This window comes from Schistocerca serialis, chromosome 7 (assembly GCF_023864345.2).
Source record: "Schistocerca serialis cubense isolate TAMUIC-IGC-003099 chromosome 7, iqSchSeri2.2, whole genome shotgun sequence".
In the NCBI taxonomy this organism is placed as follows: Eukaryota; Metazoa; Arthropoda; class Insecta; order Orthoptera; family Acrididae; genus Schistocerca; species Schistocerca serialis.
In genome coordinates, this window is record NC_064644.1 from 517,280,633 (window position 1) to 517,299,509 (window position 18,877).

Consider the following 18,877-nt stretch of genomic DNA (forward strand, 5'->3'; position numbering starts at 1 on the left):
GCCGTCCTACCTTTGCTGAGCAGAACAAAACAGCTTCCGGTTACTACGAAAAATTTTACGTAACCTGTGTCCAATTCTTTTACCTTTCCTAAATTTTCTCCTCAATTTTAGCCTTTTTGCTTTATTTGCTCCTCGTTGTGATTCATGCAAACAGAAAATATCGACAATGAGTTTTTATGACTGACAACACGTAGAAATTTCTTACTATAACAAAGTTAACACACTCCACTCACAATCAGTGCTCTGAAGTCTTGGTACCCAGGTCGCCAGTCATGTTATAATGAAAAAAAGGAGCAATAATACATATATGAATGAAAAAAACATTAATTTTTATTATATTACAGCTACATTACTAGAAATGTAGTGCTTATATGATGTTTGGCTAATCGTACTTCCTCTCTTACATTGCAATTGCAGATGCATGCAGCAGACTTCAAGGACATCAGTACGTGTCAACAATAAGAAAATCCTACTTACTTAGTTCCACTTCACTTATTTCGAAACATATATGATACAAAACACTCGAAGCCCTTCATACTCAGAGCTGCACATCTTAACAGAAACTTCTACATACGAGAGAGTGAGAAAACCGATCATTTATAGAAAGTGAATGATGTTTTTTTTTTTAATGGTCCGCTCCTTACCGCGCATTCATAATTAAATTCTTTGCCAACGCTTATGGTCGTCCAGTGTTTCATTTTTTTGTTTTTAATACGGTAAATTTTGATTTTACGATATCCTGGGGGTCTTTCACCATGTACCTACACTGATTCCACTCGCAGCCATATGACGCTGGTTGTAAAACGAGCCTGATGGACAGGGACGGGAGACAGTGTGATTTCTTGTGAGTGGCAACACGATTCAGACTTGACCGGAAATCTGCTGACAGTGAATGGAGGTTTGTTTTTAACGGATTTTCATCGAGAACTGCGAAGGGAGATATCTGCAAAGGACATTTGCAATCGGGTATCTAACAAGTCATTCCAGACAACACAGGGCGTGGTCAGTTGTGCATACTGTGGTCCGATGAGTCGTCATTTCGCTTGAGTGATTCAATGAGTCGAGATCACCGACTGGCCAATGAAACATTTGACCCACAGAGTTTGGAGGATGTACGAGGGGCGTTCAATATGTAATGCAATACATGGTTTTTCTTGAAAGCAGGTTTGTTTTATTCAGGATTCAAGTACACCATATTATTCCGCAGTCTTTTGGTTACAAAATTCTGTTTTTCTACAGAATCACTGTTCAATGTGATGGCCTTAAACCATCTTACTATGGGGGCTTTTACGACATCATGGCACCATTCTACTGGTCGACGTCGGAGCCAACATCTTACTGCATCAATAACCCCCCCCCCCCCCCCACCACCAGCACCACCACCATCATCCGTGGTAGAGCACTTGCCCGCGAAAGGCAAGGGCCCCAAGTTCGAGTCTCGGTCTGGCACACAGTTTTAATCTGCCAGGAAGTTTCATATCACCGCACACCCCGCTGTAGAGTGAAAATATTGTTCTGCATCCACGTACTGAATCACTCCGAGTCCATCCTACATTGCGCCAATCAAATGGAAATCAGAGAGTATGAGATCCGGGCTGTAGGTTGGCTCTGAGCACTATGGGACTTCATAAGTCCCCTAGAACTTAGAACTACTTAAACCTAAGGACATCATACACATCCATCCCCGAGGCAGGATTCGTACTTGCGACCGTAGCGGTCGCGCGGTTCCAGACTGTAGCGCCTAGAACCGGTCGGCCACTCCATCTGGCCGGGCTGTAGGATGGATGAGGGAAAACAGTGCAGTGAAGTTTTGCGAACACCTCTCGTCTTTGCAGACCTCGCTCTGTCGTGGAGAAACAGTTCATTTGCATTATTGTGGCAACGAACACACTGAAGTCGTCACTTCCATTCCCTAAGAGCAGCGCAATATGCTTCAGAGCTGATTGTTGCACCGTGAGGGGGGACATCTAACAGAATAACGCCTTCTGAGTTCTAGAAGAACGTCGCGGTGACACTACTGGATGAGTGTACGGCTTTGAACTGTTCCTTCGGAGATGAGGTGGTGTTGCGTTATTCCATGGAATCCCGTTTTGTTTCCGTTTATAAGTGGTGAACCCATATCTGATCGCCTGTGGCGGTGCTGCACAAAACATTGTCACGATCATCTTCGTAACGCTCACGCAATACCGCACATGTGGTCCTTCGTTGTTCTTTACCGTCTTGTGTAAGGCGGCTAGGAAATCAGCGAGCACACACTTTTGAGTACACCAACTGATGGACGAGTATCTGAGCACTATCAACAGAGATGTCTAGTTGAGGAGCGAGGTGTTTGATGGTGATCCATGGATCACCTCGAATGAGAGTGCCCGCACGTTCCAAAATTGCAGGAGTTACAGCGGTGTGCGGTAGGTCGGCACGCGGGAGGTTGGACAAGTCAGCACGACCTTGTTGCAATGATGACAGACGCCACGCCCAACGACTCACCGTGCTTTTGTTCACTGCCCAGTCTCCTCCGACATTGACCAATCGCCTACGAGTATCTGAGATGCTCTGGTATTCCTCCAAAAGAAACTCAATCATAGTCCTCTGTTTGAAACGCATCTCCGTTACATACGGTTCAAGGCTACATAGCACCAGTACTTAACAGGACTTCATGAAACTATAGAAGCTGAGGCGGGAATATTCCACGATGTGATATAACAAATTACGTATATCTTTTCAACGAAAATTGGCCTTGGAGGAAAATGTGTTGCATTACTTATTAAATGCCCCTCATAGTTCTGCTCGGAAGTGGTGCTGTCATGTTTTCGGGGTGTTTTCCATAGCGGGACGTGCGCACACTCATTAAGCTGGCCGTGAAAGTGAATGAGGAAGTTTGGCTCAAATGGCTCTGAGCACTTTGGGAGCACTATGGGACATCTGAGGCCATCAGTCCCCTACAACTTAGAACTACTTAAACCTAACTAACCTAAGGACATTACACACATCCATGCCCGAGGCAGGATTCGAGCCTGCGACCGTTGCAGCAGCGCGGTTCCGGACTGAAGCCCCTAGAACCGCTCGGCCACCGTGGCCAGCTTAGGTTTATGACGCCGACGTGATACCGTACAGACTCCACGCTTCCGCAAACCTGAAAACAGCACAGATCCTTGTAGGCAGTCGGAAGATTATTTCAACATCATGTCTTTTTAAGTATCTGCCTAATTTCTATGAAACAGCGCCTAAAAATGGAAGGAACACCGTGGATTAGGACAGCTTATTTCCTCCTCTTCCTTCTTAAATCTGTGCTAATTTGATATGTAGGGCATCCATTATGGATACGGATATGGCACTCAACCTCTGAGGTCATCAGTCCCCTAGAACACAGAACTACTTACACCTAACTAACCTAAGGACATCACACACATCCATGCCCGAGGCAGAATTCCAACCTGCGACCGTAGCGGTCACGCGGTTCCAGACTATAGCGCCTAAAACCGCTCGGCCACACCGGTCGGCACGAGGAAGCTTATTTCAATATTTTCAGTGATTAAGTGTTTCGCTTTATGTACATTTGCATGCTGAGAACGTTGGCCTCTTGCAAGACGAAAAAATCTACGTTCAGGAGAGCAAAAATCCTTCCAGATTTGATGAACACTTAGGCTCCCTATCACTTCTCGACTAGCCCTCTAAAATATAAAATTTTCGGAATATCTCGAACAGCGGATGGAGGCTTCAATTCTTCTGTGCTTAGTGACTCTGCGAGACTTAATCACCAGTGACAGGCTTCACCTGGAAGAGGCACACCTGCGGAAAGTTCTGGCCTCTCTCCTTTGCTGAACCACCGGCCGGTGTAGCCGTGCGATTCTAGGCGCTTCAATCTGGAACCGCGTGACCGCTACGGTCGCAGGTTCGAATCCTGCCTCGGGCATGGATGTGTGTGATGTCCTTAGGTTAGTTAGGTTTAAGCAGTTCTAAGTTCTAGGGGACTGATGACCTCAGGTGTTAAGTCCCATAGTGCTCAGAGCCATTTGAATCAGTTCGCTGAACCGATGCCACTATCGAGGCTAGAGTTTGCGTCACATGTCATTAGCTTCGTGTCCCCGGAGTGCGTACTCCGAGTCCTGCAAACGAGAAAATTAGAAACACAAAACTACAGCGATAAAGTAATATCTTAATGTGAGTAACTCAGCGGGACGTCATTTATATAACTACCTTCGGCAATTTCACTAGCGCTCAGTGACTTAAAGAGATGGCACATTTATCTCGCAGAAATTGTGAAGTACCAACTATCATTTCTCAGCATTATTGGTAACAGCATTTCTTACACTTATGTCTTCTGGATACTTTATCAGAAAATTAGCTGTGAATGCGTCACACGGATTATGATGAGAGGTTGTGGGCGATACGATGTTCAGACGTAACACAGATTCTTAAAATGATTTCGCTGTCGTTAAGAGAAACCGTTTGCTAATCTCTCGTCTACCATTATTCTGATGCCTCAGACACCTACCTATAAACAATTTTAACCTCTTGTGGTTGTCTTAAGCAAGCCTACCATTTTGGGACAATATTGAGATAATCATTTATGACAATGAAATGTATTGGTAGGCACACCTCACTTACCACTGACAGGGTTATTAACAAATTAGGAGTTTATGCAAATCTCTATGGAAGGTAGCTGATACATGTCTCTTGGACGCAGATTCAACACCATCTCAGAAATTTCTCTGAGAGAGAAATTCCTTGGTGCTGTAGTAGTCGCGATATCGCCATCTTTGTATATATTTTCCCAAGTGGTAAAAAGATTTTGGCCTGTGTGCTACTTTACGCTATGTGAATATCATGAAAAGAAGGGAAAAAAATGCGACAAAGTGTTGTGAGATTTTCGCCTATAAGTAAAATACAGCTGCAACAACTCAACCCCAAACATTTGTTTGCGTTGTAATTAATCGTTGGAGATTTTCAGCATAAATAAACTATAAATACAACAACTGAACCGGAAAATTTTGTTTAGATTATGCTTTGGGTGTCAATCCCAGAAAGAGGTACCTTGGCAAGGTTGGTCCCTCCCGACGGAACTACGAATCAACATAGTTGCTGCCAGAAGCAACGACGAATAAGAGACGGTTGCCCTGAGGCGCCTAGAACAGTTCTTCACTATGCCGCCGCCTCACCTCGCCTGCTTACAATACGTCTGAGCACAGCGCTGGTGAGCTCGATCAGCAACGAGCACCGTAGACGACAGCATCGTCTCTCTGCCGAGCCAGCAGTGAGACAGTTGTATTAGACGGAAGTCTGCATAGAAGTCAATCGTCAAGTGCACTCTGTGCGGAGAGACTAGTGTCCTGTTCTGTATCATGCAATACAAGTTCAGTGACAGTAATAAATAGTAATGATACTCCTGTGAACTTCTTGTCCATGTTACAGTATAGAACGTGATCTGATACTTTAGGTGTTGTAGTATCGGTTCTAACCCAGTTCTAAGCAAAGAAGGGAAAGCAGAAAGGTGGAAGGAGTATATAGAGGGTCTATAAGGGCGAAGTACTTGAGGACAATATTATGGAAATGAAAGAGAATGTAGATGAAGATGAAATGGGAGATACGATACTGCGTGAAGAGTTTGACAGAGCACTGAAAGACCTGAGTTGAAACAAGGCCCCGGGAGTAGACAACATCCCATTAGCACTACTGACAGCTTCGGGAGAACCATTCCTGACAAAACTCTACCACCTGGTGAGCAAGATGTATGAGACAGGCGAAATACTCACAGACTTCAAGAAGAATATAGTAATTCCAGTCCCAAAGAAAGCAGGTGTTGACAGATGTGAAAATTACCGAACTATCAGTTTAATAAGTCACAGCTGCAAAATACTAACACGAATTCTTTACAGACGAATGGAAAAACTGGTAGAAGCCGACTTCGGGGAAGATCAGTTTGGTTTCCGTAGAAATATTGGAACACGTGAGTCAATACTGAGCCTACGACTTATCTTAGAAGAAAGGTTAAGGAAAGGCAAACCTACGTTTCTAGCATTTGTAGACTTAGAGAAAGCTTTTGACAATGTTGACTGGAATACTCTCTTTCAAATTCTGAAGGTGGCAGGGGTAAAATACCGGGAGCGAAAGGCTATTTACAATTTGTACAGATACCAGATGGCCGTTATAAGAATCCAGGGGCATGGAAGGAAAACAGTGGTTAGTAATGGAGTGAGACTGTGTTGTAGCCTCTCCCCGATGTTATTCAATCTGTATATTGAGCAAGCAGTAAAGGAAACAAAAGAAAAATTCGGAGTAGGTATTAAAATCCATGGAGAAGAAATAAAACCTTTAAGGTTCGCCGATGACATTGTAATTCTGTTAGAGACAGCAAAGGACTTGGAAGAGCAGTTGAACGGAATGGACAGTGTCTTGAAAGGAGGATATAAGATGAACATCAATAAAAGCAAAAGGAGGATAATGGAATGTAGTCGAATTAAGTCGGGTGATGCTGAGGAAATTAGATTAGGAAATGAGGCACTTAAAGTAGTAAAGGAGTTTTGATATTTGGGGAGCAAAATAACTGATCATGGTCGAAGTAGAGAGGATATAAAATGTAGACTGGCAATGGGAAGGAAAGCGTTTCTGAAGAAGAGAAATTTGTTAATATCGAATATAGATTTAAGTGTCAGGAAGTCGTTACTGAAAGTATTTGTATGGAGTGTAGCCATGTATGGAAGTGAACCATGGATGATAAATAGTTTGGACAATAAGAGAATAGAAGTTTTCGAAATGTGGTGCTACAGAAGAATGCTGAAGATTAGATGGGTAGATCACATAACTAATGAGGAGGTATTGAATAGAACTGGGGAGAAGAGGAATTTGTGGCACAAAGGGATCGCTTGGTAGGACATATTCTGAGGCATCAAGGGATTACCAATTTAGTATTGGAGGGCAGCGTGGAGGGCAAAAATTGTAAAGGGAGACCAAGTGATGAATACACTAAACAGATTCAGAAGGATGTAGGTTGCAGTAGGTGCTGGGAGATGAAGAACCTTGCACAGGATAGAGTAGCATGGAGAGCTGCATCAAACCAGTCTCTGGACTGAAGACCACCACAACAACAACCTAACATTAGAGAAGAATTTATTTTGCGAGTAAACGAAACGCCTTAATTCATGTCGCTCAGCACATTTATCGTGGAAGTAGTGCCGTGTATCCTCACGTGCTCCATCACTGAATGACAAGTGTGTGGGGCATATTTAGTACAAGCTGTTATGTGCCCGTAACTACACGTAGCCTTCAGCTGTAAGCTAATTTTTCCGCGCTTGTCTGCTGCAGCAATGTGGGCGACCCCGACGCTGCTACTGCTGGGTGTTTTGCTGGTGGCGCCAGACACAGCTGCGACCGGCCTCAACACCCGCTACGACGAGACCACCGGACGCATCCTGATACTGATCCACAGGGGTGAGTTTTCGCCTTCAGAGGAGCTCCTGTGATGGCTCCTCTCTGCTGTCAACCTCGCTAACTCCTTAGCAGCGCTTTCCCAGGACAAAATAAAATCCGTCATTGGTGCTGGTCTCTGAAACAACAGTATCCTGTCGGGCCTCCTCCAGTAGTGAAGTTAACAACACACCACCGTACTCTCTGAATACAAACCTGTCCCTCTGAAACCAGGAATGGCGCTATTTGTGTAAATAAATAGCGTTAGTGGCTGCTTCCCGTTCTCTTCTTTACAGTAATCAACCTTTATCAGAAATTCTGTTTCTGAGCGCACAACTGAACTGAGAGGAGAAAGGGATACACAGCAACACAATTTGCATTTCTTGATTGGTCTCATTTCTTTGTTTCGATTACGGCAGAACGAAAATTGAATAACTGAGTATTAGCTACAGAAAGGACGCATTTATTTAGAGGTATTGATCAACGACGACGTTATTGATCGATTTAATCAATCCCCTTAGCATGAGTGAAAGAAAACTAAGGACAGACAGCCTTGACAGAAATAAGCAAGGCAACAAAAGAGACGTCATTGCATTGATTCCACTCCTGCTTCTCACTCTCCACTTTATCTTCCTCAGAATGAATCCCTTGAGGGAAGACAGGAGGGCATTAATTGCTAAACCACGAATCCTAGATGGATCGCCTTGTTTGCCACGCAGGTGAACAGAGAAATAGGTTTACAGTGATCTTACTCCATCTTTCGCAATGGTTTACAGAGAAAGGCCTTGCATATTCTTCTATCGTGGTGCCGACGCAAATGACGCTTGATCGGCTTAGTCAAGCTGCATGGGTCTGCTTTTTGAAAAATGAATTATTAGATGTTTTGCTTGTACTTTCGGAGATTTCGTGTGTTCACATTTCAGTTTCAAACGTACAGACTTATAATTTGAAGTCACTGTCATGCCTGTGAGATACTTGAACCTTTGTTGCACTTGATTAGTGTAGTGGGAGCGAGAGATATTGTTTCTCATTATTAGTAAAATTTGGCCAGTTACTGCGCAGAAGGCATGAGCTTGGAGCTTGACCACGTAGTGAATGTCGAGGATTCGATCAATTTGGAATAAGACAAGCGATATAGGAATTGGTTTCTAGAGTCTAGATGGCAGGATCGCCATGTATTATTCGGGAGAGGTTAATTTACTACAAAGAAACGCAAATAATTAAGCGAACGAAATGAGGCAGGAGTAAATAGGTTCACTAGCGTAGGAAACGACTTCACCCCTAGGTTCCAGACATGAGGGTGTGGCGACGTAATCTATCCAAGGTATCGTACAAGAAAGAACATCAGTCCCTCAATCTCTTGATATTAGCAATTTACCGAACTATTTCGAGAAACAGAATCACAAAGGGAGCAAGGGACTCTAGGAACGGAAGCAGGAATTCCAGGAACTATGGCGGGAACGCGATAATAAAATCGAAAAACACTTTGAGGTGCAGAGAGATAGATTCGCTAATTTCGGAAAATCTGACCGCCTCGGAGACGCTTCGACAGGTAACTGGCGAAGTCGGAACCCAAGTACGGGTAGTACACCAATGGAAAGTGGAAGTTACGAATGACGCAGAGGAAGTGAGCAAAAATCAAAGCAACATACGAGAACAGTAGACAGCAGTGTGACAGTCTTAGAGACCAACCTGATGGAGCTACTGTTGATGGGACATTAAACTAAGAAACAGTCGGCGAAATATGTGCATATCGAAAGAAAGCCGTGGTAAACGTATGTCAGTAAACTTCACAGCAAGAGGCATTCCTGCAAAAACGGTGGGATGAAATTTATAAGGTGACCGAGAGAAGAAGGTCCTTATGGCAACTACCGAACATTGTCTTTGCGTAAAGAGGTTGAATCTGACCGCATACAGCCCATTGTTGTGGCAGCAAGGATGTTCAGCAGCTTCTGAGGTTCTCTCAGAACCAAGCAGAAGTAAATCAGCACAACCGTCTGCAATGGCCAAGTGATGGCGAAGGGATGCAGGCCTACACTGAATCAGGTTTGCATACTGTCCCGGTCCTGGATCGTAAATACTGCTGTAACAAAAGGCGGACGACGGAATATGAAAAATTACAGGAGCTAGAGGACACGCTGCGTACCATGCGGCTTTCTTTACCACACACGGTTTGTGACATTGGGTGACACACAGACGAAGAGAGCAATGATGATACCAGGCGCCATTTTGTATCTATACAAGGGTTTCTCCAGAACCCCATTTCGAACAGCATTCAAGTGCTTCGATTGAACGGTTTGAACATGTGGTATTGATGCCGTGGGGGCGGCGACTGAAATTCAACTTAAGAAATTTATTTACCTGGCCATCCTCCGCAGCAAGCACAGAAATAATTGTTTTGTAAATAAAACTGACAAACACCAGGGACATGTCCCGGAAAGCAGGTATATATGAACAACAGTGTAACACTTGCGATGGCAGATACATAGGACAAACAGGCAGAACATTTGATGTGAGATACAAAGAACGCATGAGAGCTTGGAAGTATGGGACAACCCGCTCCACATTTGCCGAATATTTAAGAGAAAGCAATTACAAACCAACCGCTATAAAATAAGACATGAAAATAAATAGGATCAACAGTACAAAATACCTCCTAACCCTGCAAGCAAATTAGCACCTACAGGAAACCAAAGCAAAAATTAAAACTGCTGAATGAGCAAGTACACGTACCAAATAACTCATTGTTTACACTAATAGATAAAATAATAGAGTAACACGACAACAGCGGTGTATAATATAATAATAATAATAATACCACCCAACCCCTTTCCGCTTGTCCATGAAGCTCTCCACAAAACATTTAAACCAAAACTCAAATCACTGAACACCAAAACTTTCACCATTCTCTGACAGCTATTACATACATACTCAACATTCTACATATCGCACTAAATAACCAAATACGCCCCCACCCCACAAAAAAATCCATACATTTCTAGTCTCTCTATCTCTCTGTGACACAAACACACACACACACACACACACACACACACACACACACACACAGATAATATAAATGAATAGACGTTAGTTTTCAGCATATACTTCATTATGTTCACAACATCTACGTAAACGAATCAAAAAGGAAGAGAGACATAAAGAACTCACAGTAGTTACGTCTTCAAATCAGAGTTTTCAAATAAATATCTATGATTAGTCAGAGAAGACTGATAGACCATTGCAACAATTAGGGACATTTTAAGGCATGATGTAAAAAAGAACTGAGGATGGTCATTACGGACTGAAACCGGTCATCGTTTAAAGAATTCATATCATGATCAAAGATTGGATTAAAAAACATTTAATAAGGGAAAGGAAGATGAAAAGTCAGAACAAAAGAGTTCATAACATAAATAATGTTTATGTTTCGTAAATAGAGCTGTACTGCGACCTCCAGCATGTTACCAGATGAACAGAAAAACAAATGTAAACCAAAAATGTGAAGAACTGTAAGTAATCACTTGTTTACAAATGGTTCAAATGGCTCTGAGTACTATGGGACTTAACATCTGAGGTCATCAGTGCCCTAGAACTTAGAACTACTTAAACTTAACTAACCTAAGGACATCACACACACCCATGCCCGAGGCAAGATTCCAACCTGCGACCGTAGCACTCGCGCGGTTGCAGACTGAAGGGCCTAGAACCGCTCGGCCACACCGACCGGCACTTGTTTACATAAAAACTATACTTGAAATGTTTTAAAATCAACAAATAACACATATCAAAACAAAACTGTAACAGTCTAGGTCCCAGTGATGACGGCTTAAAATGAAAAAGGCGAAACGCATGCTTTTATTTACAAAAGAAATTCAGTTTCTTTAAAGCCTTGTCGAGGCAGATGCAAAAATCGTATTCATCACGCATAATTCTACTTCCTATGAAAAGTTCAGCAGGCACACTTTCACCGCGTTTTGGCCCAGAGGAACATAAGAACAGACCAAACTTAGAATATACACTCCTGGAAATTGAAATAAGAACACTGTGAATTCATTGTCCCAGGAAGGGGAAACTTTATTGACACATTCCTGGGGTCAGATACATCACATGATCACACTGACAGAACCACAGGCACATAGACACAGGCAACAGAGCATGCACAATGTCGGCACTAGTACAGTATATATCCACCTTTCGCAGCAATGCAGGCTGCTATTCTCCCATGGAGACGATCGTAGAGATGCTGGATGTAGTCCTGTGGAACGGCTTGCCATGCCATTTCCACCTGGCGCCTCAGTTGGACCAGCGTTCGTGCTGGACGTGCAGACCGCTTCATCCAGTCCCAAACATGCTCAATGGGGGACAGATCCGGAGATCTTGCTGGCCAGGGTAGTTGACTTACACCTTCTAGAGCACGTTGGGTGGCACGGGATACATGCGGACGTGCATTGTCCTGTTGGAACAAGTTCCCTTGCCGGTCTAGGAATGGTAGAACGATGGGTTCGATGACGGTTTGGATGTACCATGCACTATTCAGTGTCCCCTCGACGATCACCAGTGGTCTACGGCCAGTGTAGGAGATCGCTCCCCACACCATGATGCCGGGTGTTGGCCCTGTGTGCCTCGGTCGTATGCAGTCCTGATTGTGGCGCTCACCTGCACGGCGCCAAACACGCATACGACCATCATTGGCACCAAGGCAGAAGCGACTCTCCTGTAGACGACACGTCTCCATTCGTCCCTCCATTCACGCCTGTCGCGGCACCACTGGAGGCGGGCTGCACGATGTTGGGGCGTGAGCGGAAGACGGCATAACGGTGTGCGGGACCGTAGCCCTGCTTCATGGAGACGGTTGCGAATGGTCCTCGCCGATACCCCAGGAGCAACAGTGTCCCTAATTTGCTGGGAAGTGGCGGTGTGGTCCCCTACGGCACTGCGTAGGATCCTACGGTCTTGGCGTGCATCCGTGCGTCGCTGCGGTCCGGTCCCAGGTCGACGGGCACGTGCACCTTCCGCCGACCACTGGCGACAACATCGATGTACTGTGGAGACCTCACGCCCCACGTGTTGAGCAATTCGGCGGTACGTCCACCCGGCCTCCCGCATGCCCACTATACGCCCTCGCTCAAAGTCCGTCAACTGCACATACGGTTCACGTCCACGCTGTCGCGGCATGCTACCAGTGTTAAAGACTGCGATGGAGCTCCGTATGCCACGGCAAACTGGCTGAGACTGACGGCGGCGGTGCACAAATGCTGCGCAGCTAGCGCCATTCGACGGCCAACACCGCGGTTCCTGGTGTGTCCGCTGTGCCGTGCGTGTGATCATTGCTTGTACAGACCTCTCGCAGTGTCCGGAGCATGTATGGTGGGTCTGACACACCGGTGTCAATTTGTTCTTTTTTCCATTTCCAGGAGTGTAAATAATGTCATATTATTATGAGCCTGACTACCTTCATCCCATCTTATTCTTTAGATCCATGGTCAAAAGGAGCCAATACTGGGATACTCCACATGATCTGCCAGAGTTTATATTTATATGCGTACCGAAAATGCCAATTAACTTGCACTGGGAGATTATCATTGTGGATCAACATATACTCCCAAGTTCCTCCAGGAACTTGGCTGGACGTGGGGACCAAATGAGGGCAGCTACCTCCACAATGAGGATATAATTATGAAAGGGATCGTCAGAAACGGTGCTGTCCACATAACCAACACAACTTAGGTGAGGATGGACCTGCAGTCATAATGGATACTACCTCATGTTGGAGTGACAGTGATTGTAGGCACTCTAGAGAGGACTCTCATTCTTTGAATGAGGATGCACCCCCGCGTGTGTCGGAAATTTATGGTCGAGATCCACGCAGTAACGAACATAATTCAGGGGAGAACGAATATAACAGTGACTAGCAAAAGAGGTGGGAAGTCCCGAGGCTAATATCGAGCTGTCTGTGAGAGAAATGACTACTTTGTACTCGAACAATTCCTTGAAGGAAATACTGCTATGTATCCTCTTATAAATGTAAATACTGAAGCTGTAATATGCCAATGTATTATAGACCTAACATGCCACACCACTGTGATGAGAGAAAGGTTATGTCTTAGGAGTCAGGAAAATAATGCTTAGCTGTTATTACCGTTCCGTTAAATTAAGGTAACTGGAGAAGTATCAGGGAAAAGCGTAGACACTAAAACTCAGAGGCAGTTTTAGTTTTCGTGTCAATCTCATGTATTGAGCGTAAACTTTCTCATGACACCTGTACTCGCAATACAAGGATTACTAGGTGTGGATTTCCTGGATCAGTGCAAGAATGTCATTGATCTGCGAGAAAAGTCAATGTCGTTGCGCGCGGATGGTCAAAAATTAATTTTGGTTTCGATGAGTGTCTAAACAGCAATAGCCTGAGGAGTGTCTCTAGGACTGCTAATCTACTCCGGCACACAGCTAGAATGAGAAGTTTGTGTAGATTGCAATGTGGCTGAATCAATCTCGCACTCCTTGGTATCAGAGAAGAAAAACCTGGATGACGTAAAGTGCAGAAATTTAAGCCACGTCCTGGCTGTAAAAGAAAGAAAGAAACTGTGTTAGACTCTGGAATGATACAAATATGTCTTCTGAAAAGGGATGGCACGATGAGGGATTTTGTGTACGAGATGGTGTGGTGGTTGGTGTTTAACATACCGTCCACAAGGAGGTCTTTAGTGACGGACCACAAGTTCATATTAGGGAAGGATGGGGAAGGTAAGCCGTAGCGCCCTTTCTAAGGAACCATCCCGGCATTTGTCTTAAGCGATTTAGGGAAATCATGGAAAACCTGAAACAGGATGGCCAGACGCAGTTTTTGACCCGTCGTCCTCTCGAATTCGAGTCCAATGAGCTAATCACTGTGCTATACGGGGCCGTGATTTTGTGTACGATTTCCAGGCTGAATTATACAAAGAATTTATTGCAAGACCTTACGCATACCATGGACATATCGAAGGAAAGAGATCGTGAGCCTTAATAGACTAAGGGATCATTGAAGCCACGGTCAGTTCTACAACTATTTTCTCCTCTGTGCCGGCCGAAGTGGCCGTGCGGTTAAAGGCGCTGCTGTCTGGAACCGCAAGACCGCTACGGTCGCAGGTTCGAATCCTGCCTCGGGCATGGATGTTTGTGATGTCCTTAGGTTAGTTAGGTTTAACTAGTTCTAAGTTCTAGGGGACTAATGACCTCAGCAGTTGAGTCCCATAGTGCTCAGAGCCATTTGAACCATTTTTCTCCTCTGTTTTTCAGAGAAGAATGAATCAGTCTTCTGGTGCTAGACAAGATATGGCTTAATATCATAAATGGAAACTGCCCGCCCTGAATCGTTAGACGAGTTACTGCAAAAATTACAAGGAGTCAGGATGTTATCATCAGTTACTGGCAGGCCAGTAACATTAGTTATTGGCAGGTCGAACTTCATTCCTCAAACGGCAAGTACGCAGCCTTTCTCTGCTTTCGCAGTGTAAGTAGGCTGTTTATGTTTTCTTATTGGCAACGTTACGTAGCGCTCTGTATGAAAATCACTGGCTGTGCTGTGTGCAGTCTGTGGCTAGTTTGCATTGTTGTCTGGCATTGTAGTGTTGGGCAGCTGGATGTGAACAGCACGTAGCGTTGCGCAGTTGGAGGTGAGCCGCCAGCAGTGGTGGATGTGGGGAGAGAAATGGCGGAGTTTCGAAATTTGTAAGACTGGATGTCATGAACTGCTATATATATTATGACTATTAAGGTAAATACATTGTTTGTTCTCTATTAAAATCTTTCATTTGCTAACTATGTCTATCAGTAGTCAGTGCCTTCCGTAGTTTGAATGTTTTATTTAGCTGGCAGTAGTGGCACTCGCAGAATTGCAGTAGTTCGAGTAACGAAGATTTTTGTGAGGTAAGTGATTTGTGAAAGGTATAGGTTAATGGTAGTCAGGGCCATTCTTTTGTAGGGATTATTGAAAGTCAGATTCCGTTGCGCTAAAAATGTTGTGTGTCAGTTTAAACACAGTCTTATATAATTGTTCTAAGGGGACGTTTCAGCAGGTGCTGCCAATTCCTGCAGCTTCCCTTCAGCTTGAACGTGTCGTCCTCAGCATTCATATGGGAATAAAGCAACGTAATCCCAGAAGACTCGAAAAAAGGCGCTACCCTGCATGTAGACGATATGTTGAACCCCGTCGAACAGTCGTGGGTGATACGTAATGAGACCTTGGATACCTTGTAGCATGCTTTCGAACACATGGGCGTCACTGTACATCTTTCCAAGTCAGAATTCTGTGAGAAGGATTTGAACTTCCTGGAACATTTGATCTCTACCGAAAAATACAGCCTGATCCAGAAAATCTGTGATCCATATTTTCCTGTATCAATTAATAACCGAAATTTGACCTTATTTTTTGTGTTAGTAAATTTGTCACTTCACCCTGTCTTTGTAGTTCAGCAGGTAAATGAGCAACCTGGGACTACAACGAGGAAGCTCCACCTGAGTTTGAGAAATAAAGAAGCATTGATTGTGGCGCAGATAGTGGTACATCCAGACTTGAGAAGAGAATTATATTTCTTATTGGACGACTGAAGGGCTGGGATTGACGTGAATTTGTTGCAAGAGTGGAGCGAAGAGGGAGTAGCGGTTCCACTTTCCACAGCATTTGCGAGCTGTGTACTGAGCAAATCCGAAAAGAATAAGCGATAATGAAGCTAGAGTCACTTTCTGTAATAATGGGGTTTCCTTAAGTTCAGGTACTTTGTATTGAGACTAGAAAAGAAAGGCCACTAGCGGTCATAAAGCAAATCAGTTTTTGATGATGGCTAACATAATCCACGCACGTTAAGACTCATGGTCGTCCTACCTTCAGCAATTTACATTTAGAATCATCTATCTACCAGGTTCGCAAAATGTGGCAGCGGAAGCAGTGTCTTGGTATCCCATTGGTTTAGTCCAATTGATCCGACAGAAAACGATTTCCGTTTAATGTAGCTACAAATGTCTCTTTTGAAAGCTGTATAAGCACCACATTTGTAATTATTTCCCAAGAACAGGACAAAAATATTGTGTGGTAACCCGTGAAGACCAAGTGGAGGAACCACGGAGAAGTTGTGATAGACCAATTTTATTTAGGAACCTTGGAGATCCGCACTGCGTTCTCTGTGCTCCAGAGGAACGCATAAACAAACTGATGTAGTACATGTTGCTTAGTAATGCATGTTGCCACGCAAATAAATGTTTACTAAACTTAGGGAAACCCTATATTGAAGCAGCATGGAAAGGCATATAGGTAAAGTCCAGCCAGCCTGCAGGACCTGCCACTTTCGGTAATCTATCTGCTTTGCTTCCCATAATTCCATACCGAAATGAAAGTTCGCCTCCGTAATATGTACCATCTGTTCCCCGACTGAAAGGCTTCTCATATGCATCCATAGCCATTAAGGTAGCATCGAAGTTTTTACAGGCATTTCGTTGTGAAACGCTACCGCCCTCACAAGTAGTGAGCGCCTTCCACAGTCACTTCCTGCGTGAGAAAGGGCATGCAGAAAATGTTGACAGAGATCCGCAATTCCGCACCAGACGCTGGCAAGTGGCACTTACAACGATGGAAATTTAATCTGGTTTATGTCTCACATTACCAACCGGCTTCCAACTATTCTGATAGAGTCATAAAAGAGTTACGTAAGTTATAAAAGAGTCGTGTAGAGGCTAGGTAAATTATGACGGACTTATTGCATTAAACAGCGCACGATCTGGGATGCTTTCCTAAATCACTTTCAGAATATTATGAACGAGCTACCTCATGAACCTGAAGGATTAATTCCCTTTTAGTTCTGAAAAATCAGTCACCTTGTGATAGAAGATGGGAAGTGGTCGACTTTCCACCCAGTAGAGCTGGACTAAACAAGGACAACAGCGAATATGCGATTAAAAATATCCACAGAGACGCAGAAAAAAAGAAGACTAGGACAAAATGAACTGCGAATTGGACAACAGGTTTTATTACAAGTACACTGACTGTTAAAGAAACAGCACTTCATGAAGCACTTCCAGAATATTATGAACGAGTTACCTCATGAATCTACAGAATTAATTCCCTTTTCGTTTTGAAAAATAAGTCACCTCCTGTTATAAGCCGGGAAGTGGTCAAACTGCTACCAAGGAAAACTGGAAAAAAACGAGGACAACAACCAATTTGAAATTAAAAATATCCACAGAGTGACAGAAAAAATAATAAAAGGAGAAAACGATATACGAATTGGACAACAGTTTTTATTAAAAATACACTGACTGTTAAAGAAACAGCATTATTCATCATCTGCAATTTCACTGTCTCAGCGTTCCGTAGGTTCTTGGTAGAATATTTTATACATTATGAATGAAAGTATACACAAAACCAGCGTATAAATCACCAGTATTTATTATTTATTTCAGAAACTTGTTTTCGACCCTTCCGCTATCACCTCGTACAAAGATAAGTACATCCTGCATTGAAATTTTGTTGGATAAAAGAATTTAAACTAGTGCATCTGCAGAGTTTCTCCATTTCCAGATATGAAAAATGTTAATCTTAGATTTAGGAATGCAAAGTAAGATCATTAACTAAGATAAAATATGTAATACCGTAACTAGTCGACTACATACAGATCATAACACTTCTTCACAGAAGAAAATAATCTGAACAATAACCTCAGGTGACATTTTCCAAAGGTGTGTCAGAACAAAATTAACTTGTCTTCAACAGGCCGTAAATTACAAAAAGATGAGATATAATATTGGGACTGAGCAGGTAAGTGAAGCAGCTGAGATTATACAAAGCAAAAATTTTGAACACAAGAGAAATTATACTAACGGAAAATGGTATATGTAAGAGGGGTAATTTATAAAATGGCGTGGATGTGACTATGATTAATGTCTGCAGTTACAAGTGGCGAGCAAGGGAACAATGTCGGTCATTGAGTACTAAGTTTGCGCTGATCGACATACGTTTATTAGTTTCCATTATTTCGATGTAGTTCATCATCCTTCCCCTATATATGTGACGAAATACTTCATATTTCACCTGGTAACGATGGACTTCTTTAAGCAGATGGTCTGCAAAAGAAGAACTTCCTTTTCTACGTCTCCAATTTCTGTGGTGTTCCTTCAAGCAGAATTTGCCACTATTACAAGTGTTATTAGAAGTTGCACAAAAAACATGGATTAAAGAAGAAATGATATGCTGGTACACAATTCGAGGTCACTTGAGAACACACCTAAAACTAACGCACATACAAATTTCGATGTATTAGACAGTGCTGTGTAGTAAGAAGTTAATGACGTCTGGCATGCCCTGTCGAAAAACAAAAGCCCAAATTTAGTAAACTAGTCGGTGGATGATGACTTTCAAAAGCAATTCAAAAATTAAAGTTTTCAGATCGTTTAACAAATGTTTCGGACTTAAAAATAATCACTCACTGTACTGCGAAAAGGC

The 18,877-nt window shown here is 43.4% G+C and overlaps 1 protein-coding gene across 1 annotated transcript in view; it reads left to right on the top strand.

The window, feature by feature from the left end:
* Positions 1-7,301: 7,301 nt before the first annotated feature.
* The window catches only part of LOC126413192 (myogenesis-regulating glycosidase-like), a 41,989-nt gene continuing 30,413 nt past the window's right edge, over positions 7,302-18,877 (top strand). The window contains exon 1 of the mRNA XM_050083088.1: positions 7,302-7,425. Within this exon, the coding sequence (XP_049939045.1) occupies positions 7,302-7,425 (124 nt within the window). The remainder of the gene's footprint in view (positions 7,426-18,877) is intronic.